The 26,468-nt window shown below is 40.2% G+C and overlaps 1 protein-coding gene across 1 annotated transcript in view; it reads left to right on the plus strand.

Moving 5' to 3' along the window:
* The first annotated feature begins 245 nt into the window (after positions 1–245).
* Positions 246–26,468, plus strand: part of LOC126236303 (uncharacterized) — a 451,155-nt gene continuing 424,932 nt past the window's right edge. The window contains exon 1 of the mRNA XM_049945503.1: positions 246–837. Within this exon, the coding sequence (XP_049801460.1) occupies positions 683–837 (155 nt within the window). The 5' untranslated portion in view covers positions 246–682. The remainder of the gene's footprint in view (positions 838–26,468) is intronic.

The following is a 26,468-nucleotide window of genomic DNA, read 5'->3' on the forward strand; positions in this document are numbered from 1 at the left end:
AGTTGGGTTTACAATAAAATCGTCGCTAGTGGACTGGCTTGACGTAACATGACGGTCCAGTGACAGCCGATGTGAATGCTGTCATTTGATGTGCGTTGTGCAATATGTTTTGACGTCGCAGGACCTGACGCAAAGTGACGGCCAGTGTGAATTAGCGTTTACTTGCACAGCCTGCTGTACTTGTAGTGAACGCTGCAGCCAGCCAAAGAGATTATCCTTGGTGTCAGCTGACTGGGACTATCATGTTGCGTGTTTGTATTGTTGTAATGTGTTTACACCGTAATTGCCGAACACAAACAATTTAATGTCACCGAAAACAGTCCAATAAGTGTACTTCACTTCATGAATGACAGTACGGTTTTAGTAGTGGAATCTTAACTAAAAACTGACGGAAAGTAAATGAATTTGGTGCAAGAGTGGTACAACTATTCATTAAGGTCAATGATTTAAAATCGTAAACAAACACGGAACAGAGCGACGTAAGGCGTTCAAATTACATAAGTACTTCGAATGGGGGGTAAGACTTACGTTTCGACTCCCAGTTTCGCTTACTTAGTTACTGAATCGGAATGGTGCCCCTAGAATGAGAATAATAAAACACGATAATTTTGCATTTATGTGTACTATTACTGCTGTGTACGTGCGGGGTGTCGAATGGTGTAAAACCTGTACACAGTAATAAATGAGAGCTCAAGACGACACAATGGAGAAGGGATTCGAGCTTGGTGGTCCAGATCGCAAATTTTTCGAACTGAAACGACTGGTTTCTGTGGGCAGCATACGACTTGCTACCTGTTACGAGGTTGGAAGGAGACAGCTTCTCGCATTTGTCATAGGGTACGTGGTTGTTTATTATTAAATTTCTTAATAGATAGCAAAGCTTGGACAGTTGAAATTTGGCAACGGATTTTTTTCCCGAATGTGTGATGTAGCTTGTGCTAATACGAAGGAATGGTTCTCGGTTCATTGATCAACACATTAAATGTTATTCTGTTCCTTGAGACGGATTCTGTTGCTTACTATGATGGTGCTTAACAAACGTATTTAACGTTGACAGTGTTTCATCAGTCAACAGTGAGTCTGCTTGATGTGAAGCCATTTTAGTGCCTTCTGCACGTACTTACCAAATCTTTTCTCGCTCTCCCATTATATCACAATAATATGTTCCATCATTTGAAAACAATCGCTGGGAACGACATTTGTTTATTACATAACTGCAACGTTCTGCTTCGTCTCCTTGGCATCATCCAGGTTTCTATCATCTGTACAGAATAAGCCAGTTTGATGACTCAGTTAATGAGGCTGGTTACAACTTCTAAAGTAAACAGTGATCATTGTGTTTATTTACTTTGAAGATTGAGAACCATTCTAACATTCTACTGAACAGGTATGGGTAAGCGGCTCAAAAGCTACAGACTGATAGTGGTTAGGTGGTAATCCAAAGTGTGATTTAGGCTCACGTATCTGTTTCATAATCTAGTAGTATATATGCCACAATAAAGAACAGATCATTTGACATAAGAGAACGAAAAGTTCAATACTAATGGTTGTCATCCAAGTATCTTTAATCCTCAGTGTGTTCTAAAAGCAAATACAATTAACATCTGTAAGAGCATAACAAATTTTCATTCATGAACATCATTTTATTAACTTGATGTTGCATGTGTTAAGTTAATTGCATGATTTGAATAAAATTGGTGTAGGGTTATAATGCTACATTTAAAATGGATTATTTTTGTGTATGATTATATGCAGTTCATTTAATGATTGGTAAGTAGCACAGTCTCTGTTAGTTCCTCCAATGTTGGCAACAAGTTTTGTCCAATGAACTCGATCAGCTGCCAGGTTTTCAGCTTCTTCCCAGTCCATGTCCATGCATTGAAAATCCTTTGCAAAAGTTCATTTCCAGACATTATAAGGTCTTTTACTTCTGTATCCATCCATTGTGTTCCACAACAGTTCTGATTTGGCAATTCTTCCACCTTTCAGGAGTAGAACATGATCTGCAAGCATGTCTTCTTTCAGCAGTGACTTTATGCACGCTGCATAGAACACTTCTTGTCAGCACTTCATCATTTGAATTGTGGTCACAGTGGCTGATCCAAAAATTTGCCTCAAGAATTGTTTGTGAAAATTATTGAGCTTGTGTGCTAATTTTGCTGACTTTTTCCAGGTATCGGAAGTATATATATCCATTGGCAGGATGCTATACATGATCTGAATTCATTGGAAAACAGCAGAAGTTTTTCTAGTTCTGCTTATGATGTCTGCATCTATGTCCCCATTGTTATATATACAGCTGTCGAGATATAGAAATTGGTCAGCATCTTGTAGTACCTTCTGTTGCACTATAATTTGAGGAGATACATTTCCATTTTTTATACTCATGGTTTTTGTTTTAACATTGTTTATTTTTTGTCCCATAGTCATTACGTCTGGTTTGGTAGCCATTAGTTGTAAAGTTCGTGGTGTTCCTACCAGAAGAATGAAGTCGTCAGCAAAATCCAGATGTGTAAGCCAAGATTTCTCATTCAGTCATATACACATGTGGGAGTTGTGCATAGTTTTTCATATTATGAAGTCTAAGACTAATGTGAAAAGGAATGGTTTCAAAGTGCATCCTTGCCTGTGTCTTGTATCCATTGTTGAAGAATGAGGCAAAAGACTTTGTCTGGTACCAAGACAGTTTGGTTACATTTCCTTTCTTCAGTAGTTTTTGTGGAATTTGCCTTGTTTGCCAACAGGTACTGCACAGTTTAGTAAGGTGATGAATTGAATTTGGATCTCCATATTTCAAAATTTCAGCTGACATCACCTCCAAACCAGCTTTTTTAATGTTTGTAAGTGTTCTGATTGCTGTGACTACCTCTGCTTCTCTGATATAACCTATTCGTACCATTAGCTCTTGCCTTTTTGGGTCATTTTTGAAGTTGTAGGTTTTAAGTGATTGGGCTGGTGTAAGTACCAGCACATCAGACAGCTTGTTCATCTTTTGTGATCAGAAGTTTGCTATTTTTATCCTTTACAGGGCAAACTATGGGCCCCAGAAAGTTTTCGGACGAGATGGATGTCATTTTGAGAGACAGCATTTTGTGCCCTTCTAATTTTTCATTCAAGACACCCTTTTTTTCCAACTGCTTTTGACTGTGCAATCTAACTGGGTCGACAGAAGCGTCTGATCCCACGCGTCGGCTTTGACCCGTGACGTAAGGGTGTTGTCAAGTGTGACGTCATGACGGCACGGAGTTTGGTTTGAGTGTGGCTGTCTCCAGTTCTGTTTTATCTTATTTTATTTACTTTTCTGATCTGTTCGTTCTATCTCGTGAGATTTTTTTTTTTAATTTAAAAACACTTATTACTTATTTTAATTATCTGTTTCCTCCAATTTCTGTTTTAGTTTATTATATTTATCTTTCTGATCTGTTCGTTCTATCCCGTGGTTTTTTTTTTTTTTTTTTTTTTTTAAAGACAAAATACACTAATCAGCTACTGTAGCATCTTTATCTTCTATGGGTTGCAGGGGTTACGACCCCTGGGGAGGTGGGTGGGTATTCATGCATGGCTGTCTTCACTTACACGTTGTAGCTACGCAAGGTGTCTAAATTTGTTTAAATATAGTTTGCCCCCCACCCAAAACACCCCATTTCCCGCACTTGTCCCGTTAGTGTCAATAGGCTTCTTGTGGAAAGTGTGTGTGTTTGTTTTTGTTTCCGCCATATTTGTGACGTCATGGGTCAAAGCAGACAGGCGGTATCGGACGCTTCCGTATTTCCGTCTAACTCAGCTTGTGAAGTAGCTTAGATTTAATGAAAATGAACAATTTTCTCTTTGAAATTATTCACTTTACTAGTGATACATATTTAAATTAAATAAGAAAACTGATGTACCTCAAGCAATAATCATTTCCACAGGTATTGTCTCCTGTCCTGGAACGAAAGGTCCTATCATTAGATGCTGGCTTGACTGTGAATGGGCAGTTAGTGGTAGGTCTTGGGTTCTGAATGAGGGAGGCAGAGATCAGTGGAAACCCGAGTAACTAAACTCATGCCCCTTACTATCAAGTTTTAAGCACTAAAACTCAGCCAGTGTGATGCAAATTACATATTTATAAATGATATAGTGGATAATGTCACTAGCTATATGATGTTTGCAGAGACGTGATTGCCCGTAAGAAAGTGGCAATGTCAAGAGATTATTGAACTGAGTGATGAATGATCAAGGGACTGGCATGTGATCCTGCTTGTAAATAAATTTAACTTATTGCACATACACAGGGGAAGATATACACTGCTGCATATTCATGCTGTTGGTGATAAATTACTGAAGCAGTAATTGCTGCAGGGATACCTAGCAGTGACCTTAAGTGAAATGACCACATAAATAAATGGTAGAAGAGCAAGTGCTAGACTGAAATTAATAGGAAGAATTTTAAGGGAATATAATTCATCCATGAAAGAAAACACTTACAAAATATACATTCAGCCAATTCTTGAGTATTGATCATCAATATGGGACCCATACCAGGTTGAATTAATAGAAGAGGCAGACAAGATCCAATGGAGAATGACACGTTTTGTCGCAGGATCATCTAGTTGGCATGAGAAGGTTATGGAGATGCTCAATAATCTCTGGTTTCAGATGCTACAAGAGAAATGGCATGCATCACGGAGAGGCTTGCTGTTGCAATTCCAAGGGAGTACACTACGGGAAGAGTTGGACAGCATATTACTTCCTACCACATATGTCTCACAGAAATTACCGCAGTGAGAAAATTCAAGAAAACAGAGCAAATTCAGAGATTTACCGACAAACATTTGTCCATGCACCACTCACGATTGGAACTAGGCGGGGGTTTAGATAGTGGCATCAGAAGTACCCTTTGGCACACATTGTCTTTCGGCTTGTGGAGTATACACTCCTGGAAATTGAAATAAGAACACCGTGAATTCATTGTCCCAGGAAGGGGAAACTTTATTGACACATTCCTGGGGTCAGATACATCACATGATCACACTGACAGAACCACAGGCACATAGACACAGGCAACAGAGCATGCACAATGTCGGCACTAGTACAGTGTATATCCACCTTTCGCAGCAATGCAGGCTGCTATTCTCCCATGGAGACGATCGTAGAGATGCTGGATGTAGTCCTGTGGAACGGCTTGCCATGCCATTTCCACCTGGCGCCTCAGTTGGACCAGCGTTCGTGCTGGACGTGCAGACCGCGTGAGACGACGCTTCATCCAGTCCCAAACATGCTCAATGGGGGACAGATCCGGAGATCTTGCTGGCCAGGGTAGTTGACTTACACCTTCTAGAGCACGTTGGGTGGCACGGGATACATGCGGACGTGCATTGTCCTGTTGGAACAGCAAGTTCCCTTGCCGGTCTAGGAATGGTAGAACGATGGGTTCGATGACGGTTTGGATGTACCGTGCACTATTCAGTGTCCCCTCGACGATCACCAGTGGTGTACGGCCAGTGTAGGAGATCGCTCCCCACACCATGATGCCGGGTGTTGGCCCTGTGTGCCTCGGTCGTATGCAGTCCTGATTGTGGCGCTCACCTGCACGGCGCCAAACACGCATACGACCATCATTGGCACCAAGGCAGAAGCGACTCTCATCGCTGAAGACGACACGTCTCCATTCGTCCCTCCATTCACGCCTGTCGCGACACCACTGGAGGCGGGCTGCACGATGTTGGGGCGTGAGCGGAAGACGGCCTAACGGTGTGCGGGACCGTAGCCCAGCTTCATGGAGACGGTTGCGAATGGTCCTCGCCGATACCCCAGGAGCAACAGTGTCCCTAATTTGCTGGGAAGTGGCGGTGCGGTCCCCTACGGCGCTGCGTAGGATCCTACGGTCTTGGCGTGCATCCGTGCGTCGCTGCGGTCCGGTCCCAGGTCGACGGGCACGTGCACCTTCCGCCGACCACTGGCGACAACATCGATGTACTGTGGAGACCTCACGCCCCACGTGTTGAGCAATTCGGCGGTACGTCCACCCGGCCTCCCGCATGCCCACTATACGCCCTCGCTCAAAGTCCGTCAACTGCACATACGGTTCACGTCCACGCTGTCGCGGCATGCTACCAGTGTTAAAGACTGCGATGGAGCTCCGTATGCCACGGCAAACTGGCTGACACTGACAGCGGCGGTGCACAAATGCTGCGCAGCTAGCGCCATTCGACGGCCAACACCGCGGTTCCTGGTGTGTCCGCTGTGCCGTGCGTGTGATCATTGCTTGTACAGCCCTCTCGCAGTGTCCGGAACAAGTATGGTGGGTCTGACACACCGGTGTCAATGTGTTCTTTTTTCCATTTCTAGGAGTGTAGATGTAGATGGGAAGCTTGCTGTGTCCAGTGTCAGGGTGAAGCAAATAGAAAAGGATTGAAATCTTTTAATAGTCAGCAGTTTGAACTTACGGCAAGTAATGGTACTCATTTGGGAAGTGGTTACAGGATTAGGAAGGATCACCTTGTGCAATCTGTGTGTTTGCCTAAAGGACTCACTCATTGTTTTGAAGAGGCTGATCTGGTAGCCATTGGGTGAACAGGGTGCTGTCAGCTGCAGATTGTGGCACACACATGAATGAACATTGTTTATCGTCTCGACTTTGAGTTATACTTTGATAATTCCAGTGACTGGCCGAGAAGTGTGAGAAGACCGGCCTTGCTCATGGAATTTCAAGGAATTGCACAATCCGCAACATTTCCTCAGAACTGATCATGGCCCACTGGTTCGGAGACCAGTGGAGAGCCTGAATTGGAGACTGAAGTTTCTGCGTCATTCTAGCCTGCTACTTCCTTCACTAGTGCCACAGGGTTCAGAAATGTATAACCCCTCCTAAATGGCTCATGGGTGCACTACTCATAAGATGTTGTTACCAAATTAGCTTTGTGTGGGGTAGAGTGTCTTAGATTAGGTGACTCTACAACCTGTTCCGGGAATTACAATGAGGCTATTAAAATCTTTGTCATCATCTGCTTAAGCATTCACAGCAAAGTGCCCAAATTTGATTTACTCCTAAAAAGAAATGAAGTTAACATAAGACTAGTTACAGAAAGGTTTCGAAAACTGGAAATTGAGAGCAGTAATTATTTTAAGGTAAATCTTAGTTTATATTGAAAAGAGAGGCTAATGGGAAATGGTGTGGTGTATTAGTTGCAGTGTGAAGGTAACTCATATCTACCAAGATATAAATTGAGGCTGCCTTTGTGATTGTTTGATCAAGACTAAAGACTCAGTATCGAGGGTGGGCATCAACTTGTAATTAGGTCCTGCTATTGACCTTCAGACTCATCCCAGATCGAACAGCAAACTTTAGAGAAACATCTGCTCACTAAATACGTATGTTCTGTAATCAAACAATGGAAGATCCAGAATGGAATAATGACAATATTATGAAAAGGATAAATTGCTACTTACCATATAGTGGAGGTGTTAAGTCACAGATAGAGTGTCAGACAAGTAAGCTTTGGGCCAAAAAGGCCTTCTTTCAAATTAGACATCACACACACACACACACACACACACACACACCAACTCATTCATGCAAACACAAATCACACACATGTGACCACTGTCTCTGGCTGCTGAGACCATCTCTGCTCTAAGGTGATTAGCAATCTATCCTTTCCATAATACTGTCTATGTTATGCAACTGTACTATCCTCAGTGGAGGAGACTTTAATCATCCAAAGGTCAGCTCAGAAATGTACACATTTGCAAGCGGAAAGTGTGATAAGACATCCTGCAAAACAGTACTAAATGCTTACTCTGAAAACCACCTAGAACCGAAATTTTGGAAGTGCACTCATAGCAGAAATACACTGGTGAGCCAGAACATTATGATCACTGCCCACTGCGACATTGAATATCACCTGGTAGTGTTTGAGGCATGTGATGCAGCAAAAGGAAAGTATACAAGCACAGCAAAGACAAATGGGGAATTGTTCAAGTGATGATTTGAAGTGCAAATGAGGAAATATGACATAAACAACTTTGACAAAGGACAGATTGTTATGGCCAGGTACCTGGGAATTGGCATCTGAGTAATGGCGAAGCTGATCAACTGTCCACTTTCCACTGTCATTAGCTTCCATGGAAAGTGATTGAAGAGTGGTGAAACTGCAAGCAGGTGACATGGTGTTGGATGTCACACCTCATCACAGAACATAATGGCCAGTGGCTTACCCACACAGTAAATTGGGATAGGCGGCGATCAGTGGCAGATCTGATGATAAGAGTTCAAAAGATGGACCAACATGCTGATAAGCACTAGTGCAGCACTTGTTAATGTTAGTGTTTTGGCAGAATAGTTCAAGAAATATCCTTAAATTGAAAGGCAAGGTGGCTGGAATTGGCTTTTGCAGTGTAGACACCACCAAGTGCTGCTCTTGTGCCAGGCTCTCTTGTTGCATCAAGCATTTTTTTGACTGTTTACTTGGTCTGTCATTTACCACAAACTTTGTTTTGATATCTTTAACAATTTGTAAAACAAAAGGAGTTCACATCATATTTAGCTAATAGGAAGTAAAGGATCACGTCAGATAGTTCATGAAGTTTTCACAATGGATGAATGGGGACAAGTTATTGCTGATGTCCCACTGGTTTCAATTTTGGGACCAATTATGTTAGTACTGTATATAAATAGCCTTCCATCTTTGTCTGGTATAACAGAAATAGTGTACTTTGCTAATAAAGCAATCCCTCTATTTAAGCCCAATAGAAGAGCAACAATAGAAGGAGCAAGGAACAAAGTATTCAGAAAAATTTTTCTCAGTAAATGCTACCACTTAACTTAGAAAAAACAAGGTTGATTCAATTCTGTACAAAGTGGGATATATCATCATGAATAACAATAGTGCTTGGTTGAAAGGAAATATTTAACACTGAATGTACCAAATTGTAGGTTGTGCATACTGATCAAAACTGGAACTCAACTATTACTGACCTTCCCAAGTGCCTGAGATAAGGAATATTTTTTTCTATATGTGTTTGTTGATTATCATGGTGAAGGTATCAGAAAGTTACTGATTTTGCTAATGTTTTAAGGAATAATGTCCTCAGACCTTTCTATACACAGGCACAAAATACCTATTGCACAAAAACATGTAAGGATACCTGGTTTCCACCATTGAAGTCATATACACAACTACCTATAAAAGAAACTAGGAGTACAAACAACGTCCTCACAATAAATTTACACTCTTATGAAGTTAATTGTGAGCAACTAGTCGAAATTTTAGAAAAATACCAGTATTCATAAATATAACACTAGGAACAAAAAAAAAAAAAAGGCTCTACTAACCTTACTCTTCCACAGGAAGGAGCAAAGTATGTATTCGTAAAAATATTCAGCCAAGTCTCTTTGCAGTAACAGTGCTGTCGTGGAGTGAGAGTTTTAAAAACAAATGGAAATAATTTATGCTTGACAAATCCTTCTACTTCATAGATTAATTTCTGAACGTTTGGAATTTATATGTGTTTGGGTTTATCATTGAAAATACTGTTTATTCAACACAATCATAAAATGAATTAAATTGTGTAACAATCAAACTGCAAAGAATATCCATCTGTCATTCTTTTGTTCTATGTCCAGAGACAACATCTGTGATCAAAGAATCTACATGGTACATATAATACAGCAGACAATTTGCGGTACACACCACTCTCCATATGAGTGACAGTGATATTTGGAGTTGAAGCATACACGATGACTAGAAAGAGTAATGACTGAAGGTTTACTCAGAAACACAGGCAATGGTGGTAGAAAGCTGGGAACATCGAGTGTCATCGTGGAATTGTAATTGGTAGTGTTCGATGTTAGATGCTCTCTCTCTGAACTGGTGTTTGGCTCACCGATGTAAATGCTGGCTTAGGTCTGTCAATGGATATTGTGATGGAAGTGCCATTGATCGAATATTTTGCCGTGGCATGCCAGCGTGTATAGGGGCCATCATACAGTAGTTGTAGATGTTTTCAAATGGCATCATGTCAGATGAAAATCTGCTTGCAGGAATGCAAGATTTAGAGAAAGAATGGTTGTTAGATAGGGTGCTTCGTTGAAACAGCAGGGTGGGTCTTCAATTGTAGGTATTAAGCTAAATCTTTTTCTTCAGTGACATTCTTTGATATGTCAGAGAAGAATTTTTTAGGTAGTTGCAGTGTTTACCCGTACAATAATTCAGCTGATGTCACTTTTGCGTCGGACCATCCTGATTTAAGTTTTCCATGATTTCCCTAATTCGCTTCAGGCAAATGCCGGGATGGTTCCTTTGAAAGTGCATGGCTGATTTCCTTCTCCATCCTCCCCTAATTTGACCTTGTGCTCTGTCTCTAATGACCATGTTGATGGGACGTTAAACACTAATCTTCTCCTCCACTTGTCACTTCTGGGTCATTTTTAAAAGCAATCTGGAAATTTAATAAGACAATAAGAACACTATGAGTCAAATGTTCTGTGGCATGGAGTCTAAGTGAGATCTTTAATGTCAAAGGAGCTGTTCCAGAGAACCAGTAGTGGTGGGCTGATAGGCATAGATTCCACTTTGATTGATACCAGGCAAAAGTGGAAGTATTTCACAGAGACATGACTTAAACTACTTGCCCTCATCAATAGAGTTGCGTAGGGGTACACAAAAAAATGGGCAATCCACCCAGAAAGGAAGGGCTTGCCTATAGTTATTGCTGTTGCATCCTTCATTGAATATGTTTCATACCGGTGAGAAAAACGGTTTATCGCTGTCAGGCAGTATGGGTTCCTTCAGACAGTACTAAAAGTCCCACAGTGTCAGTATGGACATGTTTAAATGGTTGACTTGCTGGGGTGAAAATACCAAGCAAAGCCAGAATGTGCTGAGTTATTTTGTTGCAACTGCAACAATACCCTGGCGGACAAATGATGTGCAATCCTGCTTGGTATTTGGCTAAAGAATTGCCTTTTTCACTAGTCATGTACTAGTTTTTACTCCTGGATGAGGGAGGCTGCGAAGAGAGAAAATTGCTTGCTGGCAGAAATGTGGAGTTACGACTGATTGCACTTATGACATTGATACATCGCGGTTTAATGCTACTTCAAGCATAGTATTTGAATATGCCGGAGCTATAAGCCTGATGATGCTATGAGAAATGTATTCAACTTGTTGTCTCCATTCAGAGCGTCAGCAAGTGCTATGAAATCAAGTTCATCCATGAGGGCGACAATGCGAGATGGCGTCTGCAGGTCCAGTCTGATGACCATCAACATGTGGTATATCTGTACTGAACTTTCGAATGAAATCTAAATGCTGCACCAGGTGCAATGATGCCTTGTCTGGCTTCTGGCACATAGTAAAAGTGAGGTGACTATGCTCTTTGATAAGGATTAAGTGACTACTTTCAAGTATGTGCCAAAAGTTTTTGATTGAAACATAAGTCACATGCAGTTCACAGTCATATGTGGACCAATTTGATTGTGGTAGTCATGTTACCAGTCAAGTTTTACAAATTGTTGTAATTTAGCTCCATTGGTAGTTTATGATACATCCACTGTATATATGAGAGCTGTGTCAGATTATGAGCTAATAATGCTGTGTCTGAAATAGCAACTTTTATTCTGGCAAAGGATGCTTTCATTTTAATCAGTCTTTTGCTCTATGCCTTGAGGCTTTTGTGAATCTTTTAGAAACTTGGAGTACCAGCAAAGCTTGATTGTAAACAAAACCTTGATATAAACTAAACAGCTCCAGAAACAGCAAAATTCATGTATTGTTGTGTGCTGTGCAAATTGCTAAATAGCTTCCAGTCAGTCTTGAAGTGACAGGATTCCTTTTGCATTGACAAGGTACACGAAGAAGCTGTGTTACTGTAATGTGGACAACATTACAAGCTGTTCATCTAGATGGACATAACTGTGTAAGTCTCTAGTTGTCTTGCCCATGAAGTGCTGGAAAGTTGGTGACATTGCACGGTTCAAAAGGCATTAGCACAAATGTGTATAGTCAAAATAAAATAGAAATAGTGGTTTTGGTTATACCTTCTGGTACAGTTGGTATATGATGAGAAGCATAGCTGAGGTCTTTGTTGAAGATAGCTGTCTTTCCATGAATGTGCATAACGAATTCTTCAATATGTGACAGAAGGTAACTTTCAGACATTGTTCTGGCACTAAGCTAATGAAAACCATCTCAAGGGTAGCACACATTTCTCACATTAGGTTCAATGTGAAGTGGTGATGACCAGCTACTATCTAATGGGTGACAGATACCTTGTGGTTTGTATCTTGAATTTGTCTGGTGGTAGCTAATGAGGTATTATGGAAACTGGTCGGCCTGCTGGGATGTCAGTTTGGTGCACCGATGAGTGTTTTGCCAATACTGGAGAGGCAATGGATGGGCGACTTCAGGTAACAGGTGAAGCAGGTCATTGTGTGGTGAATCGCCATTGATAACTTTGATACCATCTTGGTTACCATGTAATAAGTCTGCTCCATCAATCAATCAGAGCATGTCAGTGAAATAGAATCTACATTTGAATTCGCATTGAAGATTGGAGTTGAGATGCAAAGTGATATGTCTGTAGGCCTTGATGGAAGATCCTTGAACAGTGTACAGGTGACTGCCATTGGCATTTCATCTTGAAAGATGAAAAGAAGGGTAAACTGAGACAACTCCCATATCAATGAAGAGTGGCTTGTTATAAACTGGTAATGGTGGTTGCCCTGGAATCAGCTGCTGTCACTACTGATTTCTGGCAGCATTTTCCCTGTCAGAGAGAGGTGAACACTGCTGGGCTGCAGCTCCTAATTTTTTGTGATACTGGAAGATATTATTTATGGTGGATGAACACTGGTTTCTGATGGAAGATCATCACAGTTGCAAAACATTGCTGGAGTGCCAGATTTGTAGGGCTGTGACTTGCTTAGATAGGTCAATTACTTTCATTTTCAGTACTTATAGAGGACTCTACATCCTGGCAGAAGTGGTTGTGACACCTGTGAATGGATATAATTTGACTTAAGAGCCAGATATCCCTCAGGATATATTTGTTTGTTGCATTGCCTACCAGTGTGCAAAGACATCAATGTAGTTGGGTAGGTTCAAATGGCTCTGAGCACTATGGGACTCAACATCTTAGGTCATAAGTCCCCTAGAACTTAGAACTACTTAAACCTAACTAACCTAAGGACATCACACACACCCATGCCCGAGGCAGGATTCGAACCTGCGACCGTAGCAGTCCCGCGGTTCCGGACTGCAGCGCCAGAACCGCTAGACCACCGCGGCCGGCTAGTTGGGTAGGTGTGTGGTTGCCAAGTTCTTTGGTATGGAACAATTTTTCAGGTCACTTGATGATGGCATTTTTCTCAGTTCTTGTCAGTGTGGGTAAAGTCAAAATGGCTTTCAAGCTGGATGAACCACAATACTGGATTGTCGAACCAGAATTGTTCAGGCCTGCAATTTAGTTTTTCATAAGTGTAATGCAATTTTCCAGCAGGTGTTTCAGTGTCTTGGGGGCACCAAATATCATGTAAAAATACTATTTATTTCGACACAACATACAATTGTTAGTTACAATGCAGAACCATCAAACTGCAAACGATATCTATATATTATTCATTTGTTCAAAGTTCAGGGAAAAGTGAATAATCAAAGAATCTACACTGCTCATGAAATATAACAGATGATTTACCATCTGCAGGTTATGAAGTTTGTTGTAGATTAAGATTAAAGTGAAGTTTCAGTTATGTAAATGACCAGCATACAGCCACACTTTCACAGAGAAACTGTATCTTGTTTGTAAACCTACTGACACATTCCACACCACAGTGAGATGTCACAAATGTAAGACACTGAATAAGTAATGTAACTGATAGTAGCCATGGATATAACATTTACTATTCTCCTGAAATAGTAATCAGCTGCAGAGCTTCACAAGCACTGTGTGTGAGTGTGTGTGTGTGAGTGTGTGTGTGTGTGTGTGTGTGTGTGTGTGTAAAAGAAAGAAAGAAAAAAAGCTTATGAAACTGAGTTTTAAACCTGAGACCTTATGCATTGTAGGTTATTGTACTGAACGGCTCCTTCAGTGCTGTTTCACAATTGATCTGGAGAAAACAAGCTTTTAGCCCCTGAGAGGTAGAGTCTACCAATAGGAACTGTACTAAGTAACTCAAGGAGTTAGAGGGATATGTAACTGAAGACTCATTGTTTATGGAGACTGATATTGATTTTCTGACTGATTCCCAAAAAGAATTTAAAGTCATGTGAAGCACCCTGTGATAACTTGGTTTTAGACCCAACCTTCTTTATCAAGTTAAGTTTGTATCGTGCTATGATTGTCAGATGTTACAGTAAAACAAACAAATCATTAATCATAGATAATCAAAGAAGAATACTATGCAGCAGAATTATAATCAATGACAGACTTAACCTCACGCAGAAGTCATGTTAAGGGAAGTGGGAACAGATACACAAAACAAACACTGCAGATGAATTAATTTAATTCAAATTTTTAAGCATGTCCCTACAGCACTTTGAATCTTGATTTTTCTTAGATCAAACAAATGTAAGATTAAATGAAAGCAGTGCAGGGGATGGGTAACACATGGGTTTAAAGCATCTTGGGTCAGGATGATAGAGCTGTACCTAGTCCAGAGGACAGCTTGTAGTCAACAATTAAAATTCAATTCACATCAGTATTGTAAAATCCCGAAGTGTATTATCAGAAAAGTGAAACGCTACTATACACAAAAAATAATTAAAAAAACTAAGGATAAGCAAAACACAGTGTGGAGAATTATTAAACAAGACACAAATAAAACAAGTGAATGAAATATTGTCACCAGGTAATATCTCTGTCAGAAATGGTGGCACATGGTGATTATTCACCAGTAGTTTCAGTGATTACTTTCTTATGTGGTTGCGAATATAAACAACTATTTACAGAGGCATTAGATTTACTCTGGTATACACAGCTTCCACCATCAATGGGTATTAGTTTCAAAACTACAACTGCTCAGAAGATTGCTGTAAACACTATTTAATATCCTTTTTTGGAAGTTGCTGATATCATCTGCTGTCATGATTGGAGCACTAATAAGCTATGTTTGTAATTAGTCAGTGACTTAAGGCATGTTCCCTGACACACTGAAATATGCAATAGTGGCATCCACCTATGAGAACTGAGATAAGAAAATCACTTTTAATTACTTATCCACTTGACTCTGTCTTGTCTTTTCAATAATCTTTGGAAGAATGGCTTACTATTTAATACCAATTCATTATTTACAGCTGAACTTGTTAACTTTCGTAACATATTCTCTTCAGAGAAAGCTATTTACCTGCTGGTAATGGAAGTAAATTTTACTGTTTGTACACTACATAAAATTATTTGTTCCAGCTACCTAAAAAGCTTAACTGGAATTGACGTGTGGTGAAACCAATTAATACACTTAGTTCAGCATGGTATTCACAGAAAACTACCACACAAAATGTATTATCTTGAAGAGCCGGGTTGTGGCCTATCGAACTTTTCCATCTTGTATTAGGTACACTGGTGTGAAAAATGAAAGGACAAAAATAACTTTATCATTATGTGTCACTGCCAACTTGCATGGCTCGATGGAACTTAACTATACATAGAAAGAACTGCTAGAGTGTAGTACAGAAGGTAACTGAAAGAAATATGCAATGAAATGAACAGAAGTGACAATCTTTTTCATGGACATTAAAAAGGCAAAACTTGGTTCTTAATAGGGTGGATGATCATCATGGGCAGCAATGCATGCTCTGCAATGTGCTCCCATGCTGGCCACTAGGTTGGTAAGGAATTCTTGTGGTAGGACATTCCATTCATCCACCAGTCCAGTTGACAACTGCTGAACAATCTTTGATGCATGTGGGCGTGCTACAGTATGTCTCCCCACCGCATCTCACATGTGCTCCATAGGATTCAAGTCGAAAAATGAGCAGCTCGGTCCATTTGCTGACTATCATCTCATTCCAAGAGCTGCTCCACCTGTGCTGTTTGATGTCCTCATGCACTTTCATCCATAAAAATTAAGTCCGTGCCAAATGCACCCCTGAAATGTTGGACATGGGGAAGGAGTACTGGTTCACAGTAATGATGACTGGTGTGTGTAATTTGTTCAGATAGCAAACAATGGAAAACCCAGGATGGAATGTAACAATACGAGAGAAGGAAAGTTGCTACTCACCATATAGCAGAGATGCTGAGCCGCGATAGGCACAGTTGCGCTTGTGTGTGTGTGTGTGTGTGTGTGTGTGTGTGTGTGTGTGTGTGTGTGTACTGCTGACAAAGGCCTTAATGGCCAAAAGCTATGTTTGTGTGAATCTTTTTATTTGTTCAAATATTTAGAGATCAGTACACCCAAGCAACATTTTGCCTCCCCACACTATAACACCTAGACCACCAAAATGATCATGTTCAACAGTGTTCCTGGTTGCATTACATCTTCCTAGCCATATGAGGGTACTTCAAAAATCAGTACTGAATCTGCTGTCATCCAAAAGGAGCACGCGGCCCCACTCCTCATTGGTACCATCTCCGTCCTCTTAGCACAATCACAAATGGTGCTGCCAATGTATGGGTGTCAGCAGAATGCAACATCTAGTTGCCGGGCAGAGAGACCACCCCTGTTCAATCTCAGTGCCACTGCAGAACTAGATTTTGCATGCCTTGCAGTCCTGTTAAATGTAATTAAAATTGCACTTGCTATTTGATGTGAGTCCCTCTCGTCTGTAGCACAATGCAGTAGTCATCTGCTGCTATAGTTGGGCATGGTCACCCATTTTCTCTCTTTCAGGCAGCAGTCCTGTGGTTAAAAGGACCTGTGGTTCAGAGGACACCCACTGTATGTGATGAAACAGTGCTGTGAGCAATGCAAAACTCCTGAGCTACACTCATCACACTTCGTCCTCCTTACAGTTGTTCCCTGTGTGAAGTCATGTAAATGTCTCCAGGCCATGTTGTAATGAAGAACACTGCCACAGTGCACTGTAACAGCTTGCTGATTCACACACATTGTTTTTTTTTTTTTTTTTCCGCGTGCCTTCTACTGCCTCATTTTGTGGGGCGTGTCCAACTCTATATGCACTTCTAGGGGACCTACACTTTAATTCATTACCACCAAACAGTTAATATCTTATGTTACTTTATCTTTCTCACTCTTAAGTTTTTCTGAGCAGTGTATTGTCTTCTGTCTCTAAGCAAGCAAAGAAAATAAACTTCAGCACTAATAATAAAAACCATTTTAAATAGGGTTGTGGCACGTGCAACTGTGGCACATGCAACCACAAAAAAGATTTAAAAATAATATTAATGTAGAATTTGCTAACTTGTTAATAGGTTAAATTATTGGCTTTGTCCAATATAAATTAAAAGGAAATGTGTTACTGATGTTAAACTTGTAGTCATTGTCTTCCAGCCTCCCCCTCCCTCCCCCCCCCCCCCCCAAAAAAAAAAAAAAAAAAAAAAAAAACACGCACAAAACAAATTTAGGGCATTGGATGGAAGTGCTACTCTGTGATGAAGAGGTTTGCCCAAAGAAGCCTCTTTGCTTGCCTGCCTCTAGACATATTTTGTGATTATAAAGGCAATAATATTCTCAGAGGAAATGCTGCAGTATGTGATATGTAAAGTGTTCAACACACAGTGTAAAACTCTGTTTTTGTCAAAATAGTAAGGTTAGTTTTCTTTGTTGGTACCCATGCAGAGTGCATTAATCTGTTTGCTGGCCAGTTCTCCTCCAGTTGAATGATCACCTGTTTCATTTGCTCAGGTCAGCATCTGGCTTGTCACCTCCTACAGTAGTACTTGAAGTGAACTGAAAAGAGAATCTCTGGCATACTCATTTGTTATCCAGATCTGCTTACCAGCCCTATTATCTATTCATAGCTATAAATAGATGAAGCCATGAACTATCTGAAACGAATGATGTATTTCTCCACTATGGGCAGTTTGATACTAACAAACTGTACTGGGGAAAGATTGACTTCATAAAATCTGGTGAAATGTACAGGTTTAAAGTCATGGTTTATAATCTATGCAACTGTGCACTCAGTTTCAATAATGGGTTGGCAGACAACTTTCACCACTTTCTGTAATATATGAAATATATGATTTGTCTTTGGTTGACATAGTGTCTCTCCGAAGCCACTTGATGAAAGCCTAAGTTGCTTAACAGTCATTGCAAAATACAGAAAATTTATGTTTGTCACCCAATAAATTTTTGGGGCATCTAGTTAGCACAAGTACTGTCCTTACAGATACACAAAATTGTAAGAAGTATAAAATAGAATTGGAGACACTTGAAAGTTTCAGAATATTATTTAGTGACAAGACAGAGCTTAACAAAACCTGATTTTTAGCTGCAAAATATTTCCGGTGGCAGATCTGGATGCTGACCATAATTTATTGATTATGAACTGCAGAACTGAAGAAATTTCAGAAATGTAATACATTACAGGAGATGGGATATGAATAAGTTGAAAGAACCAGAGGTTGTTGAGAGTTTCAGTGGGAGTGCTATGCAATGACTGACTGGAACAGGGGTAATTAATGTATGAGGAAACAATGGGTAGCTATAGAGACAAAATAGTGAAGACAACAGAGGATCAAATAGCCAAAAAGACAAGGCCCAGCAGAAATCCATGGGTAATGCGTGAGGTATTGAATGTAATTTATGAAAGGAGAAAATATATAAATGTAGCAAATGAAATAGACAAAAGAGATTACAGACATCTAAAAAATGAGATTGACAGGAAGTGAAAACTGACAAAGCAGGAGAAATGCACGGCTGTAGAAGTATGCATGACTATGGGAAAGACAGACACAGTATATGGAAAAATTGAATATACCTTTGGAGATACGGCAAGCACATGCATGAATATTAAGAGCTCAGATGGCATGTCCATTCTAAGCAAAGCAGGGAAGGCTGGGAAGTGGAAGAAATACTTGTGGGTCTGTATAAGGGAAACAAACTAGAAGACAACATTATAGGAAGAGAAGAAGCAGATCAAGTTGAGATGAATGATACAATACTGCAAGAAGAATTTGATAGAGCTATAAAAGAAGTTGAAACAAGGCTCTTGGAGTAGATGCCCGCCTCTCAGATTTATTGAGGTCCTTGGGAAAGACGAATATAAGTAAACTATTCCAACTAGTATGCAAAATGAACATCAGATTTCAAACTAATCTAATAATTCCTTTTTTAAAGAAGATGGTGCTGAAAGGTGTGAATAATATGTAACCATTAGTTTAATAAGACATGAAGTCATGATTGCAAAATATTGACAGAAAATTGGTAGAAGATGGCCTTGGGAAGATCAGTTTGGGTCCTTGAAATTTTGAAGGTAACAGGGATAAAATGCAGGGAGCAAAAGGCTATTTTCTGAAGATGGTAAAATAAAAGGAACAAAAAGTTATCTACAATTTGTACACAATTCAGGCTGCAGTAATGAGTTGAAAGGCACGAAGGGGGAGCAGTATTTAAGAAAGGAGAGAGACAGGTTTGTAGTCTGTCCCCGGTGATATTCAGTCTGTACATTGAGCAATGAATAAATGAAACCAAGCAGAAATCTGGAAAGGAAATTAAATTTCAAGGAGAAGAAATAAAATATTTGCTATTTGATATTGTAATTATGTTAGAGATGGCAAATAACTCAGAAGGGCAGTTGAACGGAATGAATAGTGTCTTGAAAAGAGCTTGTAAGATGGATATCAAGGAGTAAAACAAGGGGAATGGAATATAGTGGAATTAAATTAGGTGTTATTCTCATAGAATAGATTAGGAACTGTGAGACTAAAAGTATTAGATGAGTTTTACTCTTTGGGAAATTAAATAACTGACGATGGCCAAAGTAGAGAGAATTTAAAGTACAGATTGGTGAAAAAGAGAAATTTGTTAACGCTTAATATAAATTTAAGTGTTAGGAAGTCATTTCTAAAGGTATTTGTATTGAATACCACCTTCTATAGGAGTAAAATCTGAGCAATAAGCAGTTCAGACAATAAGAGAACTGACGTTTTTGAAATGTGGTGTAACAGAAGAATACTGAAGATGGGTAGTGATAGGTAGAGGAAGATCTGAATTCAATTGGGAGAAAAAGAAATATGTGATGCAACTTAACTGAAAGAAGGGATTGGTTGGCGGACACATCCTGAGACATAAAGAAATCATCAGTTTGGTAATAGACGGAAGTGAGGGCATAAAAATTGGAGAGGGAGACTAAGGCTTGAATACATCAACCAGGGTCAGATGCATGTAGGGTGCAGTGGTTATGCAGAGCTGAGGAGAATCGACTAGTGTAGAAAACTGTATCAAACTGGACTAAGAACTTCAACAATGACAACAACAGATTTCACAGTTGTTCAATATATTTTTGATGCAATAAGTTTCCCTGAAATACATTCCTACTGTATGTGTTCAGTGAAGAACTTCAGGATTAAGACATGAAGAACCCCAGAACTAAGACATGAATACTACAGGAACAACTGTGCGGGGATAGCAAATTTTTGTGGAATGAGGAATAAGAAACATCTTTATATAACCTTAAAGACACTGATATTTTCCCCATTTCTGACACAGTAGGACATCAGTGCCATGACGGAACTGCAACTGACTGGTGGTTATGGGGTAGATGCAGTTTTAGTGAAAAATTGAGACACTGAAAAGTGAGTATTTTAGCCTGAAGACTACTCTTGAACTTGAGAAGCATTACCCTGTAGGTGAGAAAGAGTTCTGTGTAGTTGTTTTGGGACCATTAAAATCCTACTATATTTGTTTAGCAGACCATTCACTGTTGTGATGGACCATCATTTCGTAACCCTGTGGCGCAGTTGTCCACTGCAGTGGACAGCTGTTAATGTCACTACTTTGGCATTTTTAATCAATCCTAAATATCTGCAAATGCATGCTGTCCACTCCAGTAGTTACTCCCTATTGCTGCTGTGCCCTGTGTGAATTTGCAGCCTCAGGATACCAAAAACACCAAAGAAGTGACTTTAACAGCTGTCCACTGTGGTGGACAACAGCATCACAGGGTTAAGGAGGACTGACAAGTGTGAAGGTTCTGTTATGATGCCTTGCTGAAATGGAACTCAGAATACAGAAATATGATGTCACAGTGGCATAAAAAAGTAAACACAATTACACAGACTGTGTTATAAAGTATTTATTGGAGAAACATTCTAACACATCATATTCCATTCACCTTCATATTAACAGATTTTGCTGTGGAATTAAGTGTGGGTAGCTTACTCCTCAGCTGAAAACCTTTAAACAATTAGAGGGGGAAAAACACATCAAAGCAAAATTTCAGTTAAGCCTCTATGACATCTGATCACCTAGGCTTTTTAAAGTAATTCATTTCAATTTGTTTGTGACAAGCAGTCCAGAAGTATTTTCATGCATCTCTGACATTTGATCACTTGAGATTTTTCCAAGCCATTGACAGAATTCACATAAAATGAATTTGCAATTGCGAATAAGGACTACCATCAGCTGTAGAATGGAATGACGACAATGAAAATTTGTGCTGGTCCGAGACTCGAACCCTGATTTCCAATTTATCACATGTGGTCGCCTTACCATTTGGCTATCTGTGCACGAGTCACGGCCAGACCCAAACCTCCATATGTCGTCAACCGTGCATCAGCGAACTGTACTTGTGCATCCAACATTGTATATTCTCGTACAGGTCAGATGTTGTACTTGAAAGTTGCTTGCCCGGTATCGGAAGATAAATACGACATTGTAGTGCCTGTGTTATTCTGATTACAATGCAAAGTTCCTTTGGACATGCATGCAAGTCCAAAGGAACAGCCACCGTGGCAATCACAGCTGTCATGAAATGCATCAAGTGAAATCATACTTGCAACTGTAGAATGGAATGATGACAATGAAACTCGAATCCAGATTTCCTATTTGTTGTTGTTGTTGTTGTTGTTGTTGTGGTCTTCAGTCCTGAGACCGGTTTGTTGCAGCTCTCCACGCTACTCTATCCTGTGCAAGCCTCGTCATCTCCCAGTACCTACTGCAACCTACATCCTTCGGAATCTGCTTAGTGTATTCATCTCTTGGTCTCCCTCTACGATTTTTACCCTCCACACTGCCCTCCAATACTAAATTTGTGATCCCTTGATGCCTCAGAACATGTCCTACCAACCGATCCCTTCTTCTTGTCAAGTTGTGCCGCAAACTCCTCTTCTCCCCAATCCTATTCAGTACCTCCTCATTCGTTATGTGATCTACCCATCCAATCTTCAGCATTCTTCTGTAGCACCACATTTCACATGCTTGTGTTCTCTTCTTGTCCAAACTATTTATCGTCCATGTTTCACTTCCATACATGGCTACACTCCATACATATACTTTCAGAAACGACTTCCTGACACTTAAATCTATACCCGATGTTAACAAATTACTCTTCTTCAGAAATACTTTCCTTGCCATTGCCAGTCTACATTTTATATCCTCTCTACTTCGACCATCATCGGTTATTTTGCTCCCCAAATAGCAAAACTCCTTTACTGCTTTAAGTATCTCATTTCCTAATCTAATTCCCTCAGCATCACCAGATTTAATTTGACTACATTCCATTATCCTCGTTTTGCTTTTGTTGATGTTCATCTTTTACCTTCCTTTCAAGACACGGTCCATTCCGTTCAACTGCTCTTCCAAGTCCTTTGCTGTCTCTGACATAATTACAATGTCATCGGCGAACCTCAAAGTTTTTATTTCTTCTCCATGGATTTTAATACCATCTCTGAATTTTTCTTTTGTTTCCTTTACTGCTTGCTCAATATACAGATTGAATAACACCGGGGAGAGGCTACAACCCTGCCTCACTCCCAACCGCTGCTTCCCTTTCATGCCCTTCGACTCTTATAACTGCCATCTGGTTTCTGTACAAATTGTAAATAGCCTTCCGCTCCCTGTATTTTACTCCTGCCACCTTCAGAATTTGAAAGTGAGTATTCCAGTCAACATTGTCAAAAGCTTTCTCTAAGTCTACAAATGCTAGAAACGCAGGTTTGCCTTTTCTTAATCTAGCTTCTAAGATAAGTCGTAGGGTCAGTATTGCCTCACGTGTCCCCATATTTCTACGGAATCCAAACTGATCTCCCCCAAGGTCGGCTTCTACCAGTTTTTCCATTTGTCTGTAAAGAAATCGCGTTAGTATTTTGCAGCCATGACTTATTAAACTGATGGTTCGGTAATTTTCACATCTGTCAACCCCTGCTTTCTTTGGGATTGTAATTGTTATATTTTTCTTGAAGTCTGAGGGTAATTTCGCCTGTCTCATACATTTTGCTCACCAGATGGTAGAGTTTTGTCAGGACTGGCTCTCCCAAGGCTGTCAGTAGTTCTAATGAAATGTTGTCTACTCCCGGGGCCTTGTTTCGACTCAGGTGTTTCAGTGCTCTGTCAAACTCTTCACACAGTATCGTATCTCCCATTTCCTCTTCATCTACATCCTCTTCCATTTCCATAATATTGTCCTCAAGTACATCGCCCTTGTATAGACCCTCTATATACTCCTTCCACCTTTCTGCTTTCCCTTCTTTGCTTAGAACTGGGGTTCCATCTGAGCTCTTGATATTCATACAAGTCGTTCTCTTTTCTCCAAAGGTCTCTTTAATTTTCTTGTAGGCAGTATCTATCTTACTCCTAGTGAGATAAACCTCTATATCCTTACATTTGTCCTCTAGCCATGCCTGCTTAGCCATTTTGCACTTCCATTCAATCTCATTTTTGAGACGTTTGTATTCATTTTTGCCTACTTCATTTACTGCATTTTTATATTTTCTCCTTTCGTCAATTTAATTCAATATTTCTTCTGTCACCCAAGGATTTCTACTAGCCCTCGTCTTTTTACCTACTTGATCCTCTGCTGCCTTCACTACTTCATCCCTCAAAGCTACCCATTCTTCTTCTACTGTATTTCTTTCCCCCATTCTTGTCAATTGTGTCCTTATTGCTCTCCCTGAAACTCTGTACAGCCTCTGGTTTAGTCAGTTTATCCAGGTCCCATCTCCTTAAATTCCCTCCTTTTTGCAGTTTCTTCAGTTTTAATCTACAGTTCATAACCAATAGATTGTGGTCAGAGTCCACATCTGCCCTTGGAAATGTCTTACAATTTAAAACCTGGTTCCTAAATCTCTGTCTTACCATTATATAATCTATCTGATACCTTTTAGTATCTCCAGGGTTCTTCCATGTATACAACCTTCTTTCATGATTCTTGAACCAAGTGTTAGCTATGATTAAGTTATGCTCTGCGCAAAATTCTACCAGGCGGCTTCCTCTTTCATTTCTTACCCCCAATCCATATTCACCTACTACATTTCCTTCTCTCCCTTTTCCTACTACCGAATTCCAGTCACCCATGACTATTAAATTTTCATCTCCCTTCACTATCTGAATAATTTCTTTTATTTCATCATACATTTCTTCAATTTCTTCGTCATCTGCAGAGCTAGTTGGCATATAAAATTGCGCTACTGTCGTAGGCGTGGGCTTTGTGTCTATCTTGGCCACAACAATGCGTTCGCTGTGCTGTTTGTAGTAGCTTACCCGCATTCCTATTGTTTTATTCATTATTAAACCTACTCCTGCATTACCCCTATTTGATTTTGTATTGATAACCCTATATTCACCTGACCAAAAGTCTTGTTCCTCCTGCCACCGAACTTCACTAATTCCCACTATATCCAACTTTAACCTGTCCATTTCCCTTTTTAAATTTTCTAACCTACCTGCCCGATTAAGGGATCTGACATTCCACACTCCGATCCGTAGAACGCCAGTTTTCTTTCTCCTGATAACGTCGTCCTCCTGAGTAGTCCCTGCCCGGAGATCCGAATGGGGGACTATTTTACCTCCGGAATATTTTACCCAAGAGGACGACATCATCATTTATTCATACAGTAAAGCTGCATGCCCTCGGGAAAAATTACGGCCATAGTTTCCCCTTGCTTTCAGCCGTTCGCAGTACCAGCACAGCAAGGCCGTTTTGGTTAGTGTTAGAAGGCCAGATTAGTCAATCATCCAGACTGTTGCCCCTGCAACTACTGAAAAGGCTGCTGCCCCTCTTCAGGAACCACACGTTTGTCTGGTCTCTCAACAGATACCCCTCCATTGTGGTTGCACCTACGGTACGGCTGTCTGTATCGCTGAGGCACGCAAGCCTCCCCACCAACGGCAAGGTCTATGGTTCATGGGGGGGATTTCCTATTTATCGCATGTATTCACCTTACCATTTGACTATCCGTGGATGACTCACGGCCAGACCAAACGTTCATATGTTGTCCACCAAGCATCTATGACCTGTACTCGTACATCCACTATGTATATTTGCATACAGGTCAAACGTTGTACTTGAATGTCGCTTGCCCGGTATTGGTAGATAGATACGATAAGCGGGAAATCTGTCTTTGAGTGTCTGGCACAAATTTTCATTGTCATCATTCCACTCTACAGCTAATGGTAGTCCTTATTTGCAGTTGCGAATTCATTTGATATGTTTTGTAACAGCTGTGGTCACCGCAGTGCCTGTTCTTTTGGACTTGCATGCGATAAGTGGGAAATTTGGGTTTGAGTTCCGATCCAGCACAAATTTTCAATGTCGTCATTCCATTCTACAGCTGATGGTTGTCCTTATTTGCAATTGTGAATTCATTTGATGTGTTTCGTAATGGCTGTGGTCACTGCAGTGCCTGTTACTTTGAACATGCATGCATGTCCAAAGGAACTTCGCATCGTAATCAAAACAACACAGGCATGACTAAATCGTATTAACAGAATTAGACATGGGTATCATTAACAAAATTGCCACTAATTTGTGTGAAACTATGTATGCCATGGTAAGAAATGACAATGATGGAAGAATGTACCTTACTTTCTCATAGTTCATTTGATACTAAAATCCATATCAAATAGCTCCATTCCACATGACTTAAATTGGCCTCTCAGGGAAGCTGCAAAGGTCAACAAACTGAATTTGATCAGTTATGGATTGACTATCTTACCTGCTACATTTTCACTAAAACCTCCAGAAGGTATTGTTCCTTGTGGAAGACGTAATTCTGAAACACTGTTTAAAGTTCAGTGATTACTTTCTGATGTAACAGCACAGATATCTCATTTTGGCTGTGAATCACTTCAGTTCTAAAAGTCTACTGATGATGTTTGTAACAAATCAGACCTATAAATTAAAAACATAGTTTAATGCTATTTGTTTACTGCTCTGTAAAATATTGCATCAGACACAATGCAGCGCCACTGTGTATGCTGTTCTCAGGCACGGGACAAGTTAGTTGTTGTCCGTCAACTAGAAAGTGCCTTGACGACTGTCAAGTGATTAGAAGGTAACTGTAAATGGGTGTGTTGGGAGGGCTACTGAGAATTGTGTGTCAAAGGTACCCCAAATACTACCCACTCCTATGGATACTGTCTCTTC

Source organism: Schistocerca nitens, chromosome 2 (genome assembly GCF_023898315.1).
Source record: "Schistocerca nitens isolate TAMUIC-IGC-003100 chromosome 2, iqSchNite1.1, whole genome shotgun sequence".
NCBI classification, from domain to species: Eukaryota; Metazoa; Arthropoda; class Insecta; order Orthoptera; family Acrididae; genus Schistocerca; species Schistocerca nitens.